This window comes from Melitaea cinxia, chromosome 16, assembly GCF_905220565.1.
Source record: "Melitaea cinxia chromosome 16, ilMelCinx1.1, whole genome shotgun sequence".
NCBI classification, from domain to species: domain Eukaryota; kingdom Metazoa; phylum Arthropoda; class Insecta; order Lepidoptera; family Nymphalidae; genus Melitaea; species Melitaea cinxia.
This window is the reverse complement of record NC_059409.1, coordinates 16,077,749-16,097,553: the sequence shown is the minus strand read 5'-3', so window position 1 is coordinate 16,097,553 and position 19,805 is coordinate 16,077,749. Positions and strand designations below refer to the sequence as shown.

Below are 19,805 nucleotides of genomic sequence, written 5' to 3'. Positions count from 1 at the left end.
TTTCATTGAGATCTGACATGGTACTTTTGAGTAATCTATACAAATAAATAAAATTGGAGTGTCTGTTTGTAATATTAAAATAACCGCTTTTGACTGAATGTATACACGGTATATATACCAATATAACATTTTTTACATTTTTGTTTGCCTGTCTGTTTGTTCCAGCTAATCTCTGAAACGGCGGGGCCGATTTTAACAGGACTCTCACTGGCAGATAGCTGATATAATAAGGAGTATTATTGTTATTAATATCATATCAAAAATCAACCTCCGCAGGTTCGATCCCCGCTGGAACGGTCGATTTTTGAGATGATATTAAAAAATGTTTAGAATTTCCTAATGTGTGGGTAACACAAAAATAAAATCGTACAAATAAGATGAAAGTTGTTAAGTTACATACAGTCCACTATTCATAAACTAGCTAAATTGATACATTTTTTTTCAAAATGGGCAGGGATAAAATATTGACTACATTGGCGAACTCCTTTTTATCTTGACAGATTATCAGCCTTATTCCATAAAATTAAAAAAATCTCAGTATAGGCATGTAATGAGGCGGTGACATCAATGTTTTAAAAATAGTATTTAAAAAAAGAATATCAACATTTAAATATTTTTTTATTATCCTATATCAATATATTACAAGGAGAAAGTAAAAAAGCAATTAATATATGGCATCACAGATCATTAACCACTTAATTATACATTCATACGAGTTTATTAAATTATTCACAAAATAAAATTCTTTCGAATTCCGAGAAACGTGGATATTTATAAAGATAGCAACTTTGATAACAATCACGCAACACGTGACAATAAAAATATTAAATAATTAGTTGAAGATACTGTTGATTTACGGTTTTTTTTATACCGATATTTACAAGACAAAATGTACATTTTAGTGATCAAAACTCACTATTGTATAAAGATTTTAATACTATATCAAACTAAGTACGATAGTCATGAATACAATTAATGATGATAATTACCGAAGATCGAGCGAGCGAATTTACCAAAGTACTGAACGGAGGGGAAGGTTGGTAAAACAGGAATATTTTTGTAGTTTATTTCCTGCGCTTGTACACCGTGGGGATAAATCAACCGTTGCTGAAAAGGTTGTCTGAACAACAGTCTTTGTGGAACGGCTTGCTTTGTAAGTTCTTGTTTTTCAAGATTAAATAATTGGGGTTGAGTTTCTTGTAGTTGGTATTGTTGTGGCTGTATTTGGTATTGAGGTTGAGCTTGCAAATGAAAGTTGGACAGGGGCTGAGCATGTTGCAACTGTTGTTGGAAAACGTACTGAGGTTCCTGGTATTGGATTTGAGGTTGTTGATATTGCAATGGTTGCTGAATTTGCTGATGTTGGTACTGTGTTTGAGGTTGCTGAGATTCTTGGTGCGCTTGATATTGAACCTGTTGCTGTTGGATTTGTTGAGGCTTTGGTTGTTGAATTTCCTGCGGCTTATATTGTACTTGATCCAGATTTTGAGCTGGGTGCTGAAGTTGATAGTTTATTTGTGTTTGCGGTTGAGGTTGAACAGAATACTGTTGGGGCTGAGGTTCAAGTGATTGCGCGTGGGACTCTTGCTGTACAGTGGGCAATGGAGATGGGGATGCAGATTCTTGGATCTGAGGCTGCTCATGAGAAGGCACTTGATTGAAGGTGAATCTTGCATAGCTGAGAGCGGCTTGTTGTTTATCGTTGTAGTCCTGTAAATATTTTTACGGTAAACTTTTAGTATATTTAATTATGTGTAGCTATATATATATAAGAATTTATTAAGCGTATAGAAAACTAGCGACCTGCCCGGCTTCGCACGGTTGAAAAAACTATCAGTGTTCCTCTACTATATTATTCTTGTATTATACATATAAACCTTCTTCTAGAATCACTCCATTTACTAAAGAAAACCACATCAAAATCCGTTGCGTAGTTTTAAAGATCTAAGCATACAGACAGCGGGAAGCGACTTTGTTTTATATATGTAATGATAAACAATTTTCAATAAATCTAAGATTATTTCAGTTAAATTTATTAACGTTTATCTAAATATATTGTAAATCAAACTCAAATGTGGCTTTCTTTCGACAACAGTATCTTATAAATAATATTCATCACTTCAGCCTATCACAATCCACTGCTGAACATAGGCCTTCACAAGTTCACAACAAAACAAATAGCTTGAGCTCATGTGTGTTGCCCATAGTCACCACGCTGGGCAGGCGGGTTGGTGACCGCAGGGCTGGCTTTCTCACACCGAATACGCTAAATAATATTATTGAACTAAATTTTTTAAAAATCGTACTCATACTTCAATAAATATGTACAAATAAAGTATAATTTATACATATTTTTACAAAAATATTACATAAAATATATATACGACAAACTCACCTGTTGAGCGATTTGTTGTTTTTCAACAATTTGTTCTGAACCTGGATTTTGTAATTCTCTCTGCTCAGTCTGTTTCAGATTAGGTTGGTACTGACTCTGTTGTTCTTGACGATGATATACAATACCAGGTTGCTGGGATGGTTGTAAGTATTGCAATTGTTGGCTGTAAATCTGGGGTTGGGCGTATTGAAGTGGTTGATAATTGTGTTGTAGATTGCCATTGTTTCCTTGTTGATAAAATGATTGGAGCTGTAACAGGTTTTGGTCGTACAACGGTTGAATGTAACTTTGGGGCTGATCGTAGTTCGTTATTATTGGTTTTGTTATTTGCTGGGGTTTCGTTGCGTATTGCAGTGAGTTCGGCAAAGGCACAGACAGCCTGTGCTCGGAGTAGGCCAGCTGAGACGGTACTGGAGCTGACACTTCGTACGTTGTTGGAGATCCAAGCTGTAAATTAAATAATTGTGGATGTTAAATAGGTACTTAGTATAATGTAAGCGATTTATATAATTTATTACGCGAGAGAATATGGTCATTTTTTATTTGTCATAGTTATAACAGCTATACGTTTTTTAACTCTCCGATGTGTCTAGAATGATATTTGAGGTAGCTTTTTATAGTTTTTTATTTTTATTTTATTGATTTAGACATTTCTGTCTAAAAACATTCTTGGCTAAAAAATCTACGCCAATGGTTTGGGAAAAGCACCCGTTCGTTATTCAGGGCTCCGGTATCAAGGATACAAGTTGCTAAAATGATCGCCGAACTTCGTGAGAAGATGGCACTTTAAGAAGAAGGAGAAGAAGAAGACATTTCTGATGTAAACTATATTGAGTTTAATTTTGATTATTTTTAATTCTCAGACTATATATCAATATATGTGTGTCTTAGAAAAAATATATTAAATATATGTATCGTATTTTTATTTACCCTTGGCTGGTAGATTGAGAAAGGTGAGTATAGATGGCTTGCGATGGCTGCCTGGAATTGATGACCCTGACTACTCAGAACATCCGATATTTTACCAACTTGCGGTACAGGAGTGGCGTATATTTGCTGTAAATAAAGAAATAAAAATTTACATATTTAAAAGCGTTATAAATAATATATAACAACAACTCATTTAATTTAAAATAACCGGTCCCATTGAGTCTATAAATAAAAATCCGTATTAAGTCTATAATATAACATGGAGTTTAAAACAGGCAATAGATCTTTGCATTTGGGTTTTTGAAGGAAGGTTTAATGGGAAAGCTTTAGATAAACAGTCAGTTATAAATAAAACATTGTAGTGAAGATAGAAATTCATAAAAGTAATAAGTAATTTTCTCGGCCTAAAACATTTTGTACGACAAGCGACCTTATTAAGGCCAACCGTCTTCTCAGTATCAGAGACTGTTTCCATGATAGTGATCCGGCGTTAAAGCCATATATGTAAGCTGTAAATGTCTTAATAGTTGTTTTAATGATTGCTGTTAACGTTTATCTCACACTTTAATTAATGCTTTATCAGTACCTCCAGCAAGTATAAACAGACTCTTACAGTCTGTTTCTGTATTGAGATATGTACCTACGTGTATAAATATATATGTCGATAAATTAAAAAATAAACATATATATATATATATATATTATGATATATTTATAACAGCAAAAATCTGTCAGTGGCGGACCATCCTAGCGATTTTTATTTATTAGAATGTATTAGAACTGCTGGTCTGAAGTAAAAGTATTGTAAAAAAACGCACACCAATAATAATAAAAAAATATTTTAAGTAGTACTAATGAGATTAGCAACTAAAGTACTAGTTATTTAGTAAATTTTATCTGTTGGATACCGTTATAAATCAGTTTTATCAGCATATGTAGGTAATCCGCCCTCAATATTAGACATTTATAGAGCTATTATCTTACAATAAAGTAGGTAAAATAGATAAAAGGTAAAACAGGTAGTTACTAATAATTGTCACTTAATTATAAGATTTGTGACAGTTTAGATTTAATTGCGGGAAACTAAATAATAATAATTATACAGCAACAAAAATTTATAAGGCGCCTAATGAAAAGTTTTAAATAATTTCAATTTAAATATTTTGCTATGATTGTTTTCTAGGCGTTGTGACAAAAATCAATTATTTTCTTACATCGTTCAATGGATAAAGATATTTAGTAGATTTCGTCCGTCCTCAGTTCATAACTGCGGGGTATTTGTACCCAGTTCCGGCTGTGATAAAGAGATTAGTGCCGTAATATTATTCCAGGGACGAGACAGGACCAGGGGAAATTCACTGAAGTAAGTCGAGCATTGATGATAAAAGATTACGCCTTCGCTAGGATTATAGGAGACACAAGTGATGTACTGAATTGTTTGGGGTTGTGAAACAGGTTTTTAATTGTGGATAGTTTGGAATATTTTCTCACAATAGAGATCTTTTTAAGCTGCGGTACAAAATATATGATGTTGTAAGTTACACGCAATCGTCTATTTGAGACATTGCTAATATTAAAGTGAACAGAGTTTCATCCTCATACATGACACACAGTCACATTTCAGCTGTAAAAGTTTCTAATATTTATCTGTAAAAATAAATATATAAGCTTTTCTTTAATTAAGTTCTTCTATATTATTCTGATTAAAAGTTAGTTGGTGGTAAGTGATTATCAAAAAGATATAAGAACGATGATAACAATGTGTGTATAACTAAATCTCTCTATTCAAGCACCCAAGCAACATTAAGACCAGACCATTAGATAACGAGAACTTAATGCAAGATGTGTAACAGAGCTTGATGCATTGAACAAATTACCCGTAAGTCTGTGAGATTAGAAAGAAATATTTATTATTTTTATATAGTTTAAACTCAAGACAATTTAAGTGTTGATATATATTTTCTATTCTTATTTAAAAGATTTACGAAAGTGTACGCTCGTTACCAAAAGAGACGCCAACAATATCGTAAAAATTGCAGATAGTTCCAACCTTTATACTTGTAGGCGTTAAATAAACTATTAAGTTTTTATGTGTTAAATGATTTTGAGATATACTTGTATAGTCTAAAATATTCCTCAATAAACTGACTTATTACATTTATTATTTTATAAACTCCACCAATTACATTTCAGTAAAAAAAGACAAGAAAAAACGAACCAATTACAATCAATCAACCAATCACCATTTTTGTTTTACTTTATTTTATACTGATATGAATGAAAGTTATCATTAATTTAAAATGACTGCTCGGAAAGAACGAAAACGTTTCTTTAGAACAATATATCATTGTCACACATGCCGATCGATCTCTTAATTTCACTTTGATTATAATTAAATACAGCGCCGAATTGGATGAATCGTTTGACTTGTTGAACGATCGATTGCTCGATCAGTTGTTCAACTAGATACCGAATGGTTGGAGTCATTGGTTTAGCGATTTTGGCACAAGCTATTCTGATAAAGATCCTCTCGTTTTGTAGTACGTAAGAATGTTATTAGCATTATTACATACGCCATTTTTGTGCGGAGAGGATTTGTATGATTACAATAGCTTTGAATCATACAAAGTTCCATATTAGAACCGAAAATAAATTTCTGTTACTACTACTTATTATCATATAAAGGTATAAAATAATATTATGCGAAGTTATTGTTAATCTCGTTATTAGTGTAATTGTATTATCGGATTATTGCTTATATATTGCCAGGGAAAGAGATTATTTAACCACGCAATCTTATCCTCTTTAGAAACAAGCTCCAATGGAATAGTTATCGGTAGTTTACTACGTAGTGGTAGATTAAATTTTAAAGTATGAGTTTCCTTTGTTCATAACTAACATAACTGTCGAACTTAGATACAATATACTTACTGTTTTGTTTTTTTTATACTTTTTTATAAATACTTTAGTGAATGAAAAAAAAAATAAAAAAAAAAAACGAAACGCGGTATGTGTACATCAAAAAATTTAAAAATTCGGTGAATATCTATCTATGTTTCTTTAGTTTAAAATCAAAAAGGCTATATTGATTTGAGCACGAACTTTTTTTTTCGACAGATTTAAATATTTGAATAATTTTTTCTTCTTTGCTTAATTTATTTTTACGTTAAAAATTAAAACAAAAAGTGTACAATATTGTAACAACCAAATATTGTATTAACAAAAATTTTATTGTTTTAAAAACATTTTTTTCGATGTCAAAAAATTGTTTAGGGCCTATTTTTCACTACTCTACATAAAATCTTCGCTGTAGGGAGCGTGTCAACCAATCGTTTAACCAGAGAGGACCAGTCGACCGACCGGTCTACTTGCTGTAGAATAATTACCGCTGACGTATTCTTTCATATTGTCATTTAATTTTCATTTGTGACTTCTAAATTGCTTTCCGGTGAATTATATCGAGATCGGAAAATTCACTATTGGTAAGAATTTTCGGACAAATGCACGAATACACTAAATAGCGGTATACGTTGTTAAGTCTTTTATGTCTATCTAACACCATAAATTAATAGTGATTACCTATAGTAGATAAATTATCCACCAACTCGGAGCATAACTGCGTGACCCTGCTTCCGTTAAATTTATTCACCTAGGATTTTTTTTCTCACATACATATACAACAAGTACGTGAGGATATTATTAGTCATAAAAGCATGAAGTATTTTAAATAGTAAGCAAATAAAGTGAATAAAAAACAGAAATCTTGTATAAAATTTTAGCGGCCAAACTAAACAAGCTAAAAATTTGAAGAGAAATAAACCAAATTGAAGGAAAGAAATGGTAAAACGAAAGACATACCCTTTTTTAACTAAATCCAGCTTTTTAGTTAAAGCATTAAAGCCTTTTAGAGACGCTTTTTGTATTTACGAAATGCATATAAAATATTTCATGATTCGTTTTTATATTTCTGTTTTGTAGTAAATAAATTATTTACTGTGGTTTCGCCCATTTTGAGATTAAATACTGGTAGTAAAAGTATACATGGTTATAGAAAGAAGATGTGGTTTCTGACTTAGACTATCAGAATGTTTCATCGATAACTTGTGAAGTTTATGTCGGCATAAGTTACCAACTTATTCAATTTATCTGTCAGTTAGTCAGTCATTTCGTCTTATTGCAGTCTGCTGAACAACAGCCTTCCCAAGTGCCAGCGGACATCCAACACTACGTTTGCCAGCACGCGGTCTTCACTTCAAGACACGTCTGCACCATCGGTCCTACGACACGGGTGATTAGCCACTATAACTTTACTAATTCTGTGGGGTAGGTCATTTACTTTCGCTCTCTCGCAATTTATCAGCAGAAAGTAAAACATGCTCTTAGAGCTCTGGTTTAATCCCAACCAATAATCTACAATTTTTGAAGTCATAGACTATGGATAAATATTTATGTGTCCTATAGATGTTTGTAATGGTGTGGGCGATTGTCTTAGTGTGTATCCGGACCTCCAGAACATGATTAAATCAGACTAATGGCCATAAAGAGTGAGACTTTTATACCTACATATCTACTGAATACTATGAATATGAAGACTGTATCTGTTTGGTTTCAGTTCCCTTATCAAATAGAAATTTCTGTCTGCGTTTAGATTCGTAATAAGTTGTGATTTGACCTTTATCATTTTCTCTTTTCAGACGCCCAACAAGAATTTCGTCCCACTAGGAGTATTTAAGTGTTAGCTTTTCGACTTTGTAAAGACTGACGTTGATAATATATAGATAAGGCTATTAAATTTAATTTTTAATGGTGATATATTTGAGTTGATTTTTATATAAGTATGACGCATTTATTTGCTTTAATTAGGTACGGCGTCGTTTACAATTAAAAAATTAACACCAAAATTGTGTGCCTCGTTTCTTTGTGAACATTCCGATTTATTTTATTTTCGAGCAATTTATTCAAAAACGCAATTCCCCGCTTTAATTGTTCGTTGTTAATTATCTTTTTGCTCGGATCTGTTAATGGTTCTTTATATTTCCAGTCTCTGTTTGTGATGTAATTAAGTGTTCCTTGTTTTAACGTTTATATAAATCGTGTTGCGTGCTCTTTGAGATAACGCGGATGTCTACAGTAGGTACTATATAAAAATCGAAGACGGGAATATCTGGGTGGAAAGTGAGAGCTCGCTTCAGCCTGTAATATTCCACTACTGGGCATATGCCTCTTTCCCCATATATGAGAAGGATCAGAGCATAATCCACCACGCTGCTCCAATGCGGGTTGGCAGATATATTCCCTACTATGAGTAACGATCGCTATCAGGTGTACATGATAACAACCGGGACCGACGGCTTAACGTGCTCTCCGAGGAACGGTGGGGAGACCCACAAGGACTGCACAAACACTGAGACTAGGGCAAATACCTGTATGGCCAATACAAATGATTTGTCATGTGCGGGGATCGAATCGGCAACCGCCAGCGCAACAGGTACAATCCATGGCTGTAACCGTTGCGCCAACGCGGCGTCATCGAGGGCTCGCTTAGTGCTAATTATTATCTTTCAATATATATTTCGTTATTATTTCATTCTATTTATTTTAAGTATGTAAACATATCTATTAATGCTATTAAAATAGACTAGCAATACTCGCATAAATAATTCGCACTAAATAAGTAAAAAAATTACCGACCGCCAATCATGTTGACGTTGTTTCAAAATTAAAGCCTTCATACATATAATTTTAATAATTAATTTATAAAAACAAAAGCAATAATAATTTTTTTAATTGTTGATACCGGTAGAGCAAGCAATTATCTATAAAATGATATATATAATTTATGTGGGGTAATTGTGAGGTTTTCACTAAAAAGGGAGGCAAAAATCTTAACTTTAGCGTATATATATGGTGATAAGCTCAATATTCGATCGATTTTAAACATTATTTCTCAAGTGAATTGTAAAGTGTTACACTATCTTTGAGTGACATATAGCGTAGCGTAGTGAGGTATAGCTATAATTGTGTAATATATATAAAATCCGGATGGCGAGTTTGTCCGGGTGGGCGAAGTTATGCAAAATTAGTTGTATTTTTTTATACAACTAGGTCGGCAAACAATCGTACGGCTCACCTGATGGTAAGCGATTAAAGTAGCTATGGACGACTTGACAACAGACGCTCAGCAACAGAGCTCTGGCCACATTACTCATTACAGGAGTCTAGGGCCTCTGGTCACCTTACTCACCAGAGGAACACAACACTGCTTAAAAGCGGTATTATTTAGCTGTAATCTTTTGTAAGGTCGAGGTACTTCCGGAATGATCCAGATTTTGAGCAGGATATTTCCTCCTGAGCATTACCTCAGTGTATGTTAAAGTACCTTTAATAAATTTTTGTAAATAAAGATAATTGTTTGTGTAATATTTTTATGTGTTTAAAGATATATATTTCACTATTTACATACGCATAAATGAATTGAACAAGTCAACGTGGTATCTATTCAGTATAATATAAGCGAGTGAATGCATTAAGGGAGTGTTCACATACATTCCATATTTAGCATGAAAGATTGGCAGTCTTATAACACATGTAATGTAACTGGGTTGCGTTCCGGCTTGGAGAAAATTATTTTATGCTACGTATGTCCTTCTGTCGACTTAATTATGTTGATATATGTCTTATATGTTACGGAAATGAGAAATTAATGTAATTCTCAAAATTAAAAATATATATTTTTTAAAATTGAACCGTTCATTGTTTTTAGACATGTCTAGTTAAAGTCTATTCGCATTTTTATACGATTAGCATGTCAGTAAACTGTACTGTCTGATAGTAGACTACTACGTTAGCCTAAAGATTTCTGTAACATCAAGATCATCATAAAATAAATAATAAATATCTACATCACACACAGACACACACAATGTCGTCTGTTCCTAAAGTAAGCAACTTAATGCTTGTTATAGGTAACAGCCGACTAGTATAGCTACATATTTTTTTCGATAAACATACATATAAATAATATATATATAAATAAATATATATTACACCCAGACTCGGGGTGGGATCGAACTCACAACCCCCGGAGCAGAAAGCCGGGTCACTACAAACTACGCCAACGGGCTAGTCAAAAAGCATCTCTGATTCTACCACCAACTATCCCCACAGCTCTCGCCACATTACTAATAGCAGGAAAGTAATGTGAGAGTTGTTATTTGGCTGTGATCTTATGTAAGGTTGAGGTTCTTTCCCAGACGGGCTGCTCTAGATTTTAAGCAAGATATTTTGATGTGTCTTTTACATTATATTAATATAAAACATACGTTGAATTTTAAAGGATAATGCAACAAAACCTTTAACTACAACCATGAGTTAGCGCAGTGCTAAGAGTAAGTAATGCGCTAGTGGATTTGGATTAGATTCATCTAGGATTTATATTAGACTAGCTAGCCCGGAAAGACTTCGTTCTATCATAAATTAATAGTTAAAATTTTTTTTTTTTTTTTTTAAGTATTAAAACCTTCCGTGGGCCTTAAGGAACATACAAAAAAATTAATTAGCCGAATTTGTCGAGCCATTCTCGAGTTATCCGATTAGCAACATTCATTTTTATTTATATAGATTATGACAATTCTTTGTCTTCTCTTAGGCGTTTCTTTGACTGACCTACCGGGACCTACTGAGGATCATTACAGGTGAAGTTTACACTTAATATTTATTTAATAAAACTGTAATTAGGTTTTTGTTCTAAATGTTGTTAACCTTGTTTATTAGTTCATTATACTTTCAGTATTATAGAGAAAGTTTTGAATGGTTTAATTACTATTTAGAAATGGCTACATTCACTTTTGAATAGTGCTTGCTTAGAGCATGCTTTGAGAAAATAGGACCTTAATAATATAGTCTAATGTGTTTTAATTTTTTTGTGTTTAACATGTAGAAAAATATATCTCTAGCGATGATGCGACTTTAAAATTATACTTATTTTAAAAAAGGAATTCGACCTCTTTTTAAATTTTTTTTTATTAATCCTCATTAATATTTGTTTGACGACAACGTTGACACATGCTAAAGGAACAGAATGGTGCATTAATCGAATTATTATAAATTAATTTAATTTAATTTAATCCGTTGTAATCCACGGATTGCACACATGCTAAAGGAACAGAATGGTGCATTAATCGAATTATTATTAATTAATTTAATTAATTTAATTGAATCCGTGGTAATCCACGGATTCGATTTAATTGACTTACACATGTCTGTTGTAGTCTGGGCGTAACAATCTGTGCTCTATATTTTTATCTATATGTATAATATATATAGCACATATATACATTACATAAGGATTGAGTAACGATAAAAGCTCATAAGGTATAAATAATTATTACGTGTAGATATGGTGTTACATAAAGGATACAAGAAGAACTGGAACGATCTTAAGCTCGTATGTTCTTACGTCACGCGTATGTTAAATGTAACGATATCGATAATACCGGGTATACTTATACGCTTGATTAAATAATTAATAAATATCTTATAACATATACACACAGTCGTCTGTTCCTATGGTAAGCAATTTAATGTTACAGGTAACAGTCGACTGTTATAACTATTTTTTACATATATACATAGAAATAATACATATAAAATACAAACATTACACCCAGACTCAGAGGGGGATTAAACCCACAACCCGCGGAACAGAAAACAGGGCCACTAGAAACTGGTGACTATGGGCAAAACACATGAGTTCACGCCATTTTTGGTACGAACTTGTGGAGGCCTATGTCCAGTAGTGGATTGCGAAAGGCTCATGTGATTTGATGACTACAAACTGCGCCAAAGGGCTAGTCAAATACGATTGATTACCTATATATAACATATATATTACATACATGTTGACTACGCTAGCTATTCCGATATTTATTATTGAGGTGGAATATATCCTGCTCAGAATTTGGGGCAGCCTGACTGGAGAAGTACCTCAATCTTGTAAAAGATCACAGCTTAAACATTGCTCTCAAGTAATATTGTGTTCTTGTGGTAAGTAAGGCGACCAGAGCTCCTGGGGATAGTCGAGGATAGGCTCAGCAACATGCTTGCGATGCTTCTGGTGTTGCAGGCGTCTATAGTCTACGGTAACCACTTACCATAATGTGGGCTGTACGCTTGTTTGCCGATGTAGTCGTATTAAAATATATTTAAACACAAATATCCATCACCGTATACAAAGTTCTGCTATATTTCCAACTATTAAAAGTTAGAGCAAGTGTCCCTTGCTATGGCCACTGCGCCATTACATCTTCTGCAGTGTAAAATTTGTTCTACCAACAATGTTGGGTACGCCATAAGTTTAAGTAATATGATCCCTTAAGTAAAATAGGGTGAAAGGGCTAATCATACAATTTCCACAAAAGGCGGCGGTAATGAAATATTATCCCAAGTTATTTAACCGTTCTTATATTCTATTCATCGTGTAACTCTCGTAATATTTTCGGCCTTTGTTCTTCGACTAAAGTAGTTATTTTGTAAAAAAAAAATATTCTACCGAAGATTGTTTTGAATGATGCATGCGATGTAACTATATTGTATTTATATGGTGTTATTTTTGATGGCGCTAAAAGATATGACTGTCAAAATTTTGACCAATTTATCCTGTTGAAAAATATCAAATTGAAATTTAAATACAGCAATGGAGACGACAATGAGATACTAAGTTAATATAAAAGTTCGTCTCCTACCGAAAAACTTTTTATTTATTTAATTCTTATGAATAAATTATGCTAATTATTATAAGACCAAAAATACTCGTAGGTTTGACTTGATAATATCATTCGCTTGCCAATTCCATGTCAATTACTAACGATAGTGGGTATGCTTATGGTATTTTTTTATGTATATAAAGTTATATCCACAGGCTTATAGTGCCCGTGCTTTTGTTATTCCGATTTTTAGTTTTATTACTGATCGTTTACTTGTTACACTACTGCAGCTTACATTAAGAGAACTAATTATTCTATCTTAGTATCCCTAATGCAGACGTGTGTCCACCGACCAAAGTTATCCTAAACTTAATTGATATATTACATGCTTATGGTATTTTAAAACTTTTGTGTTATTCTAAGTCAAGATTAAGCATTTTACTTTTACATTCCTCAAAATTATATTAAGATTCACATTTCACGAATTGTCTATTCTTCACTTTGTCGAAACCCACTATCAAAAACACTAATTCAACTAGAAAACTAAAAACTTCTCATCTTTCATAGGTAAACAGTGTCCTCGTAACATCATCCCTTTAACAATTTGGCACCCCAACCAAGAAACATTAATACTACTTAGATCGCTTTTAAAGCGTCCATAAAAAGGAGCATCAGCGCAGTCGCTCAGAACTTCTTCAATATAGCCAACTTTAGTCATAAACTCGCGAGGTTGTTTCATGTGAGTGTTTGCAGAATGTAACCTAAACGACTCAAGAACTCTCGTAAGACACAATCTGAAGTTTTGAGGATTTAAAGATTTGTCTCAGAGATGTATTATTGTTTATTTGTATCGTAAAGTTAGTATTGGTTGGTATCTTTGCGTGATCGTGTCAAGCTCCTTAAATTATGAATATTTTTGCCCCGTGACTTTATCCGCGTTAAGTTGAGGGAAAACACCACAAAAATATTATACTGCTTATAGTCTTCCTCGGCAAAAGGGACTATCCAACCCAAAAGGACACGGTCAGTCGGAGACACGGGTTCGAATCCCGCTGGAGCGGTCAATTTTTGATATGATATTCAAAAATGTCCAAAAGGATTTTTCAATTCGGACCAGTAGCACGTTAAACGAACAAACAAACTCTTCAGCTTTACAATATTAGTATAGATAAGTTATATAAATCACTGGAACGTACGCACCGCTCTAATAACAGTTAGAGAATATTTTGGTACCATGAGTAATGCTCGCTAATATATATTTTTGATAATGGCGATGGTGTAAAATGGTCAATTATGTACGATGGGAAGACTCACAAAGACAACACCCTTCTGTAACTTCACTTCATTATTAAAATTAACGATATCTCATTTCGTGAGTTTTAAGACGCTGCTGTGACGTTATTTATTTAAATTAATATCAAAGTTACTTGGAGTATGTCAAGGTAGTGCAGTGACTAAAATACGTGACTCTTTAACTGAGGCAGGTCACTGCAGGAAACATCCTGCTCAAAATCTGGAGCAGCCCATCGCAGCTAAATGACACGTTGAATGAAATTGATGAATGTTTTGTTCGTGTGGTGAGAACGGTAGCCAGAGCCCCTGGGAGGGGGGAGGGTTGAAGTAGGGTCAGCAACGCGCTTGCGCTGCTTCCTGGAGTTGCAGGCGTCTATAAGCTACGGAAATCGCTTACCGTCAGTTAAGCTGTAAAGTTGTGAAACTTATGAAAAGTAGCCTACGAGAGACTTTTTCACCGAGAATATAAAATACCGTGTAATGTATTCTCTCCTATACATTTACGTGTTTGTTTCTGTATCGTGATGCATTATCGTTTCATTGAGTTTCAAAACACAATAATTCCGTACAAATTTCACTTCAAAAATGACAAAATATTTACACTTTTGATACCATGTAGCCCAAAGTCAATAGAATACTGATCAAAATTCATTCGTTATACGCATATTTTAACAACTTTACTTTGAAATGCTCTCTGTATAGTTCAACACATTCCATAATTTATATAAGGGTTGGTAGATTTGTAAATTTTTTGAATAATTTCCTAAAATATAACAAACAAGCTGCGCCACGCGTTTTCACTCGCGTAATTTCTGAACCCGTAGAAATGTTGGGATAAAAGTAGCTTATGTGTTATTCTAGATTTTTAACCATTTACGTACTAAATTTAACTAAAATCGGTTTAGTGAAAGAGTAACAAACATATATTCTCAAACTTAAGCATTTATAATATTAGTAGGACTAACAAAAACAGCCTTTGGTTAAAAAAATAATCACTGAAATCGGTCTACCCAGTGAAGTGTTATGAGGTAACACATAAAAAAAATACACTCGAACCTCCTCCTTTTTCGAAGTAGTTAGATACCACTAAGTGCTTGTAGTACTAATGGTCTGGTATTACTACTGGTATTACTAGTAGTCGCCCGTTATATATAAGTTAATAAAAAGTTAAGTTTATAAGTTTAAACATATATATGTATAATACCAACGCGAACAATACTTAACCGATCATCATGAAACTTTGTACACATATTATTGAAGATATTAGAAGCACGATAGATAGTAGACAATGCGAGTGAAGCAGCGGGTAAAAGCTAGTCTGTTTATAATTTCTGTATATTTGGTATGTGTCTGTTATGAAAAGTCACTGACCTGAGTCGGAGATTTGTCTTGTAAGTTTTCTTTTGAATCGGCATATTCCACTCCACCAGTTGCGACCGTGGACGAAACTGCAGATTATTATTACGTTAAGGCATCTTTTGTAATAATTTAAACACAATTAAATCAGGGGTGTCAAACTCGATTTTGCAGAGGGCTATATATTAATATTAGTGCGTATTTTAAAACTACAAATCACTTTTTCTTTCTGTGACACATTGCGATCGCGGGCCGTATCTTTGAAATCTCTGAGCTGAATCAATGCTATATTGAAAAATGTTCTAATGACGAAATTACAAAGTATGTATTTGTCAACCACATCAATAATTCTTTAACAAGTATGATGTTTTTTTAAATAATTAAATACTTGAGACGGAAAGTAGTTTACAGTTGAGAAGGCCTGCACTGTGTCTTAGATATACGAAACATAACTGGCAATGAGAGAAAGAAAGAAAGAAAATCTGTACTCGCACTTCCTTCTTACTCCGTTCGCCTCACCCGATCACACTTTTCGTAACGCTCTCCTCACGCATTCGCCAAGTTACTCCCCAAGTTAAGCGTGCGGAAAGAAGTTTTACTTCAAAAATTATACGAAAATAATAAACAAATATTCTAAACATTTTGAATATCATATCAAAAATTGACCGCTCCAGCGGGGTTCGAACCCGCGTCTTCGACTTACCGTGTCGGCGCTCTAGCCAATTAAGCTATGGAACGATGCACCCGCCCGAGCGAAATTTTCGATATGATAATTTTTAATTTCGGTTTAAGCGAACCGTGGCGCCGTCTATAGTGAGCTCTTTACAGAAACCCGTAACTATTCAAAGTTTCATATTACAATGAAAATCTCGCTTAAACCGAAATTAAAAATTATCATATCGAAAATTTCGCTCGGGCGGGTGCATCGTTCCATAGCTTAATTGGCTAGAGCGCCGACACGGTACGTCGGAGACGCGGGTTCGAACCCCGCTGGAGCGGTCAATTTTTGATATGATATTCAAAATGTTTAGAATTCCTAATGTGGGTAACACAAAAATAAAATCTTAGATAAACAAATATTCCTTAAAAATAATTTGCCTTCAATGTTAAATGACATAACATTTCCCTTAAGAATAAAACAATGTAGGACTGTGTGATCAAATACGGACATAAAAGAATTAACAATCTTCGATTACGTTCACAATTCAGCCTATAAGATCCCACTGCTGGGCCATAGGCCTCTAAAAATCTTTCATTACAGCCTATACAGTCCACTGCTGGACATAGGCCTCCACAAGTTTACGTCAAAAATAACGTGAACTCGTGTGTTTTGCCCATAGTCACCACGCTGGGCAGGCGGGTTGGTGACCGCAGTACTGGCTTTGTCGCACCAAAGACGCTGCTGCCCGTCTTCGGCCTGTTTATTTCAAAGCCAGCAGTTGGATGGTTATCCCGCCATCGGTCGGCTTCTTGAGTTCCAAGGTGGTTGTGGAACCTTGTTATCCCTTAGTCGCCTCTTACGACTCCCACGGGAAGAGAGGGGGTGGCTAAATTCTTTAGTGCCGTAGCCACACAGCACTAAAAAATCTTACCTGAAGGTAAAAGTGGTGTTCTCTTCTCTATTCCGCTGTTACCTTCTGTTAGTTCTCGTTTCTCCGTCTTTTCGACTCTCTCCGCAGACTTTGTCTTGTGATTTGTCTTGAAATCACTTGTCTTAGCGGCTTGGCTTACCGCCGCTAAGAGGAGGAGAGTTACCTGACAAAGATTAACATTTAGGTAAATTATATAATACAAGTAACAACCATAAATAATTAAATAATAATCTTTTCACACACGGTTGTCTGTTCCTAAGGTAAGCAACTTGTTTGTTGTGTAGGTATTTTTTTAAATAAATATACATAGAATAGGGATAGCAAAGTTCCGCTACCACCTTGGAACTTAAAAAGCCGATCGGTGGCGGGATAACTATCCAACTGGCAACACGGCTTTGAAATACACAAGCCGAAGACGGGCAGCAGCGTCTTCGGTGCAACAAAGCCAGTACTGCGGTCACCAACCCGCCTGCCCAGCGTGGTGACTATGGGCAAAACACATGAGTTCACGTTATTTTTGGCGTAAACTTGTGGAGGCCTATGTCAAGCAGTGGACTGTATAGGCTGTAATGATGACATAGAAATAATACATACATAAATATATAAATGCAAATATTAAACCCAGGCTCAGGCGGGAATCGAACCCACAACCCGCGGAACAACAAGTAAGGGACAGGGTCACTACAAACTGCGATAACGGGCTAATCAAAAGAAAATAATTTATAGAAATTAAATATATGCTATAAAAAGGCTATATATTGTAGGCTTTATGTGTCACAAACCCTATTTATATTTATTTGAGATATTAGTATGCATATTATAGAATTGTTTTAAGGATTAATACAACTATAATGTAATGTTTAATACTTTTAATAAATTTAAATAGTCTGAAAAAAATTTTTCTTTGGATCATAATTACCGCATTTAAATAAAAAAAAAAATTACCTTTTAATATACATAATTCGGAATTATTAATATTTTTAATGTTATATATTTTTTATGCCTTTATATGAAAAAGTATTATTTTGTTTTAAAAATGTCAGAATACAAACTTCTTAGTAATTTAGTTCAAGTGGTTAAAATTATAGTCGGTAAAATGACTGAAAAAATAAAAACAAGTGTGTGTGTGCAATTCACACACAGCAGAATGATACTTCTGAAAAGAAGCCTACGAGAGACTTTTTCTTCTCGGTGAAAAATTCTCTATACTTAAATTATTAAAAAATAATAATAAATAAATAAATAAACTACTGTGTAATGTAATCTATCTCATTCGCTCGCCGAGTTAATCCTATAAATTTACATATTTGTATCTTTACCGGGACGCATTTTCGTTTTATCGAGTTTCAAATCACAACGTTTTTAAAAATCCTTCTCTTACATAAAGAAAGAGATCTATGCCCAGTAGTGGGATATAATCCCCGCGTACCTTTGAATGCAGTAAAAGGACGATAAAGTTCACATGACATAAATTATCATTTATCTTAAGCGTAATGCTATTTATATGAATTCTATTCAAGAAACAGAACTTGGTAAAGCTTCTTAAGCACTTCATTAGTATTCTGGATATACTTTACCGTTGTCTTAGATGTAAGGATCAAAGGTAATTACATTTTTAATGAGCTATAAGCGGGATAATGCTCTGTTGATCAGAGCTTAACTATTGTTGATAGTTTTGTTTGGGATTACTTGTAAGCCTTGTATTTATTCTAACATCCCTAATCTTGATATATATAAATAACCTAAACTACTTAACCGATTTGAATCAAATTTTAACAGTGTGTGCAGTTTGATCTAACTTATATATATATATATATATATATATATATATATATATATATATATATATATATATATATATATATATATATATAGTTGTTTAATTTACTTGTTTATCTATAAAGGTGAAGGTAATCTCGCGGCTAGCTCTTATATCATATGAATTGTAGAAGATGAAGAATTATTTTTAGCCCACTTAAAAAAGCCTCTCTTTTAAAACAGTATTTTTTTTTTTAAATTATATATTTTTTTATTTTCTGGACAATTTATATAAAAATAAAATAAAAAAAGCGAAATAAAAAGATTTGTATAAAAATATAAATCTGTGCGAATTTGACGGGTCAACTAGTATTCATATTATTTTTAGAAATAAAGCTAGTTAACCATATAAATTAATCATAGACATTTTTGATATGATAATTACGATCCGTTATACTTTAATTATTTTCTTAAATCACCCAATAACACATAAATAACTAAAAAAAAAAAAAAAACGAATATAACAATCACTAAAAATTCACAAAACTAACCGTTATTTTCATGTTTAATTCACAACCACAGTTTCAATAACAACGTACGCGCAGCTATAGGCCGCGTTTGCGGTGTATGTCCGATCGCCCTCGCTTATATGGTCTCTGACACTTACCGGATTTTAGCGCCATCTTGAATTTCGGGTCATTGTAGGGGTGTAACGTAATAGTATAAAAATTACTTTGTTTTAAGTTTTTTTTTTCTTACTTAGGCTTAATAAATTAA

The 19,805-nt window shown here is 33.5% G+C and overlaps 1 protein-coding gene across 1 annotated transcript in view; it reads right to left on the bottom strand.

Moving 5' to 3' along the window:
- The window catches only part of LOC123660987 (putative mediator of RNA polymerase II transcription subunit 12), a 45,129-nt gene extending 25,538 nt beyond the window's left edge, over nt 1-19,591 (bottom strand). Inside the window, exons 1-6 of the mRNA XM_045596002.1 lie at nt 19,580-19,591; nt 17,271-17,433; nt 15,694-15,770; nt 3,326-3,451; nt 2,396-2,842; nt 1,014-1,710 (exon numbers count right to left, since the gene is read on the bottom strand). Of these exons, the coding sequence (XP_045451958.1) occupies nt 1,014-1,710; nt 2,396-2,842; nt 3,326-3,451; nt 15,694-15,770; nt 17,271-17,433; nt 19,580-19,591 (1,522 nt within the window). The remainder of the gene's footprint in view (nt 1-1,013; nt 1,711-2,395; nt 2,843-3,325; nt 3,452-15,693; nt 15,771-17,270; nt 17,434-19,579) is intronic.
- Nucleotides 19,592-19,805: the final 214 nt, after the last annotated feature.